This window comes from Dipodomys ordii, unplaced genomic scaffold, assembly GCF_000151885.1.
Source record: "Dipodomys ordii isolate 6190 unplaced genomic scaffold, Dord_2.0 Scaffold113, whole genome shotgun sequence".
NCBI classification, from domain to species: domain Eukaryota; kingdom Metazoa; phylum Chordata; class Mammalia; order Rodentia; family Heteromyidae; genus Dipodomys; species Dipodomys ordii.
The window spans coordinates 3778502-3784618 of NW_012267329.1; the positions used below are offsets into that span (position 1 = coordinate 3778502).

The 6117-nt window shown below is 46.2% G+C and overlaps 1 protein-coding gene across 1 annotated transcript in view; it reads left to right on the plus strand.

Moving 5' to 3' along the window:
* Scube2 (signal peptide, CUB domain, EGF-like 2) overlaps positions 1–6117 on the plus strand; it is a 119159-nt gene that overhangs the window by 89948 nt on the left and 23094 nt on the right. The window contains exons 17-20 of the mRNA XM_013028678.1: positions 933–1100; positions 2362–2523; positions 3361–3558; positions 4674–4826. Of these exons, the coding sequence (XP_012884132.1) occupies positions 933–1100; positions 2362–2523; positions 3361–3558; positions 4674–4826 (681 nt within the window). The remainder of the gene's footprint in view (positions 1–932; positions 1101–2361; positions 2524–3360; positions 3559–4673; positions 4827–6117) is intronic.

Consider the following 6117-nt stretch of genomic DNA (forward strand, 5'->3'; position numbering starts at 1 on the left):
CTCAGATCTCAGCCTCCTGAGTAGCTAGGATTACAGGCATGAGCCACCGGCTGCCCGGCTACAATAATTCTTTTTTTTTTTTATTGTGAACATACTGTACAGAGGGGTTACAATTACATGGGCAGGATAATGAGTACATTTCTTATCAAGCATTGTAGCCTCCTCCTTTGTTTCCCCTTCCCATCCTTTCCCATCCTCCTCCCTCCCCCCTCAACCCTCCCCCCCACGAAAGTTGTAAAGTTCGTTTTGGACATAACAACTTGTACATCTCATTGTTGCAATGGGTCCACAATTTCGATAATTCTTAAGAAACATGTGCTTTTAGGAATCTTTCTGTTAATGACTATGCTTCCTTTCCTAACATTGAACAAAAAAAAAGTAAGTCAATGCTTAAAATAAACATTACCACGTCCCTCTGTCCATGTCCATCAGAGCTGGTTGTATTTGGTAAACTAATTGAAGTATGACAGGATATACCACAGTGCTAGGGGCAATAACATAGTAAATGTAATTGGTTAAAACAGGGGCACTCTTCAAGTCACTCTTTCTGGCACTGGGAGTTATTCAAGTAGGTGAGAGCATACTTGTGGGCCTAATTAGCAAATTGATTCCAGAACAGAAGCTTTCTTCATGCAAGCATTTCTGGACAGGGTGTTAGCCTAGGCCTAAGACTATCCGGGGACCTTTCCCATGCTTTGGAAGCACGAGGCACCTGACTACTTGCTATGTGGTCCTGTGTAGAACACTTCAGCTCACCTGTTTCCTACTCAGGGCAGCAGCAGGGCTGTCTCTGTGCCTGTCTCACTGAGATAGCCTCTCAGGTCAGCACAGGGCAATAGAGTTCAGCAAAGTTAGCTGAGCTCATCTGCAAAGAGGTGGGTAAAGGGTCTTTCCAGGGAGCTCAGTCACCTAAGACCATTGCTCTCCCTTAGGTTTGTGCCAACCTGGTGAATATTCTGCAGATGGCTTTGCACCTTGCCAGCCCTGCGCCCTGGGCACATTCCAGCCTGACGCTGGCCGTACTTCCTGCTTCCCCTGTGGAGGAGGCCTCCCCACCAAACAGCTGGGAGCCATATCCTTCCAGGACTGTGAGACTAGAGGTGAGCACTTGGCTGCCTGCCTTCTTGTAGAACTGAATTTCCTTCTGGATGACATGGGAGTGTGGTGAAAGCCCATCAACCACATACCCATAAGGATGTCTGTGTGGTGCCTCAGGGGCAAAGGGTTCAGCTCCCTAACAGAGATTGCTCAGACTCTGTGGGAAACTTCTCCCCAGCTACCTTAGACAGGGCTGAGGGGATAATCTGGGAGAGATGTGCAGCTTTTGCACACCGGTTCCCTGGGCTTTCCATCCATCTCAGTGCTCTAGCTTAGAGCGCTGAGCTCCAAATTCATTTCCTACCCCCTTTCTAGAACTTTTCTACCACTGCTTCTTCCAGGAAGCCCAAGTCTAAACCTAACCTCCCTGTGTCCCCCTCTCCAGTCAGATTACACTTGCTCATGCTGCCTGAAGACTTCGGTGACCGCTGCTGCTTGAGCATGTGCTCTCAGAAGGCACGTGGTTCTGCCTCTCTCAAACACACACACACATGCTCATATAAACTAATTATTGCATCCATCAGTTGTAAAAGAGGGTTTCATTTTGTCATGTCTATATATGTATACAATAGACTCTCTCTCCATCACTCGCCCCTTTCCCCCTCCCTTCTTTCCAAACCAATCTCAGCTCATCATTCCATTTTACACATGAAGTATTTTGAACATATTCACCTTTCCCCTATTTTTCCTCCCCACTACCAATATCTCCATCTCAGATAGAAGCTGTTTTATATTCCTGTCCTTCACACACACACACACACACACACACACACACACACACATGCATGCACGCACGCACGCGCGCACACACACACATTAGTGTAGGCTATTTGTTCAAAGGGATTTCACTGTGGTATTTTACAGATACATATACAGTAATAATCAGACTGACCTCTCATTTACTCTCACTCCCCCCCACAACATTATTCAATAGCTTTAGTGGGTTTCATTTTGCCACCTTCATTCCTTGGTGCAATGTATCTTGGTATTGTTTTCCCTCTCACATTTCCCCATCCACATGCCTCCCTGTTCCTTTGGATTTTGGTCTCAGATCCCTCCTACACAGGCTATTTAGGGAAGGAAGGGTTGATCAGCCCCATTTTGATAGGAAAGCACTACTTCACTTGAACATACTAATTTATTTCACAAATGTTGAAAGCTTTTGTGTTGCATTTGTTTTAGTTTTGGGGTGTTTTTTTTTTTTGCTTTTTTAAAAAGAAAGTCTTCTTGTTTTCATTCTTGTCCCCTTCCCTGGGCCTACAGTTCAGTGTTCACCTGGACATTTCTACAACACCACCACTCACCGATGTATTCGTTGCCCAGCCGGGACATACCAGCCTGACTTTGGAAAAAACAACTGTGTTTCTTGCCCAGGAAACACTACAACTGACTTTGATGGCTCCACAAACATAACACAGTGTAAAAGTAGGTCTCTCCTGAAGGCTTTTCATAAACTGAGTTAGAGAGCAAGTATTTGGGCCCAATGTGGGCAGGGTGGGAGCGGGGGTGTGGGAGGGAGCAGTAGGGAGGAGCAGGGTGAGAACCACTCAATTTATTTTGTACAGGTTTACCTAATAGTATAACCTATAAGCTCTTTGAGGGCAAAGACTCTGTCTTTCTTGATTATGAGCTTCTATAGCTTTGTGTGACACGTACTAGATGAGGGAGAATTTGGCAAACAAAGGTAAGCCTGAGGCTTATGTGTTTGCATATGTGCTCTTTGCCTTTGATGCCAGAGGTAAAGACCCTATATGCCCGTGATTGACTGACAACTCTTCTCTACTTCCAAATAAAATGTGCTGCTGGCTGCATAGCTTAGTGGTAGAGCACCTACCTAGCAAGCATGAGGCCATGAGTTCAAATCCCAATACTGCTAATGACAATAATACTAATAATAAAAATAATATTAAAGTACAGCTAACCAGAAAAAAGTGAAAATAAAGTTTGTCTTATTTTCATCAAAGGTCTGTCAAATACTCTCTACTGAGCAATGAGCTCTGTTCCCCAGACACATGGACAACAATGCAAAAGCTAAATTTGTTGAGTGTAGTGCCTTCAGTCTAATGAGAAAAGGGCGGGCTACTTGGGGAGTTCATTTAGATTGACTCCCAAAGGGGCCCTGACATAGGACACACTTATTCCTGACATGGTGTCATTTGAGAGTGAGAGGGAGGCTGCAGGGCTCTGCCAAGCTAGCAGTAGCCATGACAGAAAGATGACAGATGGATGTCCTGCTCATAACTCATGCTCTTTCCTTTCTAGACAGAAGATGTGGCGGTGAGCTGGGGGACTTCACAGGATACATTGAATCCCCAAACTATCCAGGCAACTACCCAGCTAACACTGAGTGTACCTGGACCATCAACCCACCCCCAAAGCGCCGCATCTTGATTGTAGTCCCTGAGATCTTCTTGCCCATAGAGGATGACTGTGGAGACTACCTGGTGATGCGGAAAACCTGTGCGTCTCACTCTGCTCCTGTCCCCTTCCTGGGCCAGCTGGGAAGCTGGCCAACCTGCTCCCCAGGCTTTCCACATGAGGATCAGGCCTAGACTGACACCTCTGTATTAGAACAGAGATGAATTATGAGTTTATTGAGTTGCCAAGGAACAAAACTGAGACTAAAGCCATATGTTGAGGCTTCTAGCGAAACCTTAAAGTCAGGGCTCCAGCAGGACAGCCTTCCGCTCTGTACCCACTGGGGTGAGACAGTGCTGGCTCCAGACCTGGATAGTAGCATCATGACTTAGAGGCCAAAGCCATGGTTCAAGGCAGGAGGGGCCCCTCCTGTCGTGCTTTATGGTCCAGTGTCCACAAAGGGACACTACCACCAATGCAGCTTAATGGCAGGGCCAGGAGTGGGCTCAATCCTACCTTCCTGACTCCTGATTCTGTGATCTTGGGTGTACATTTTAAGCCTTCTGGACTACAATCTTCTTAGCCTTTAAAATGAGAAAATAATAGTTACTACTGTGTAGTTACTAGGAGGACTGAGTTCTGATTTGTAAATAACCAGGGCACCACATGAGGCCACTGTGTGTGTGAGATATATATTCTCCCTCTATGTACACACACACACACACCACATATGGTCTGCCTTCCTTATCAGTTATTAAAGTGCTTGAAGTCATGTGAAGTTTGAATCCTGTCCTTCCCATAGACTGTTCTTACAAGTTCTTACCTATGTAAAAGAGGCAATGACTAGTCAGCTTTCTATGGTTTGCAGAAGACTTAGATTAAGCCCATAGAATGCCAAGCACACTTCAGACTTAGGGAGCTGTGGTCAATGGAGGTGATTGTTAGGTGACAGCATCTTGGCTGTGGATTTCAGCCCCCACCATGAGCGGGACATCCGGGGCTGCTGCTGTTGCTGACCACATATAGCTCTGCCTTAGCCCTCCCTGGTTGGGGTGTGGGCGGCACCATTCCCAGCCAGACCTTGTCTATTTCTGGGACTTTTCACTGTTCAGATGGATCAACTGGGTCTGAAAAGCTCTTGAGCATAACTTATTCTGTGGTTTGAGCATTTTGCTGATGTATATTGAACCTCAACCCCTTCCAACTTCCCTTGGCAGCCTCATCCAATTCTGTGACAACCTATGAAACCTGCCAGACCTACGAACGGCCCATTGCCTTTACCTCCAGGTCAAAGAAGCTGTGGATTCAGTTTAAGTCCAATGAAGGAAATAGCGCCCGAGGGTTCCAGGTGCCCTATGTGACATATGACGGTAAGACGTGTGAGCCTCAGGCAGTATCCTACAGCAGGGGAAGTTCTGTTTTGGACAGAACCAGCTTCAGAACCAGCTGGTGGTTGCTGACAAGTACTCATGCTCAGCAAGGCAAGCAGGGGGTGGGGAAAAGACATCACTGACTTCATAATGCCATATTTTAGAGGGGCATTTGGGGACACTGACTATAGGGTTGAAAACATGGTTTAGAAAATGTATAAAAGCAAGCATAGCCTAATGGGTAAGAACATGGGCACAGCTATTATCTTTTCTGTGACTTGTATATATCGCTTACCATTTCTTCATTTTCTTTCCTTCTCTTCCTCCTCCTCCTCTTCCACCTTCTTCTTTTTGATAGTATTGGAGTTTGCACTCAGCACCTTGTGCTTGCTAAGCAGGTGCTCTACCGTTTGAGCTACACTCCCAGCCCTTTTTGGCTTTAGTTATTTTATCAGGTAGAGGCTCACATTTTCATCTAGGTTAGATCAGATCACAGTCCTCCTGCTATGTCTTCTGCATGTACCACCATACCCAACTTACTGGTTGAAATGGGGGTTCACTAGCTTGTTGCCCAGAGCAGGCCTCAAAGCAGGCTGGTTGCAAGCCAGCCCAGGCAGACATATTTATGAGACTATTATCTCCAATTAGCCAGCAAAAAGCCAGAAGTGGGAGCATGGCTAAAGTGGTAGGGCTAAAAGCCAAGCAAGAAAGCAAGAGCATGAGGCACTGAGTTTAAGGCCCAGTACCAGTGTGCATGTGCACACACACACACACACACAACAAAACAGTTGCCCGGAAAGTGGTAAACTATTGTCCAGTTTTCTGATACGCCAGAATACATAGCAACTTAAGTTTTTACTGCTAATCTCCCATCATGCAAAGGAGCCCAGGCTCTAAGGAAGACACACAGTAGCATAGGAATTCAAGATTAAGAATAAAATAAACTTAGGGGCTGGGAAGGTGGCTTAGAGGTAGACCGCTTGCCTTGCATGCTTGAGGCCCTGGGTTGGATTCCTCAGCACCACATAAGCAAAAAGTAAAAAGGCAGAAGTGGTGCTGTGGCTCAAGTGGTAGAGCACTAGCCTTGAGCTGAAGAGCTGAGGGACAGAGCCCACGCCCAGAGTTCAGGCCCCATGACCAGACCCCCCCCAAAAAAAGAATAAAATAAACTTAGACTCTTTTTATTTATTTACTTTTATTTTTTTGTCAGTCATGGGGCCTGAACTCTGGGCCTGGGCGCTGTCCCTCAGCTCTTCAGCTCAAGGCTAGCGCTCTACCACTTGAGCCACAG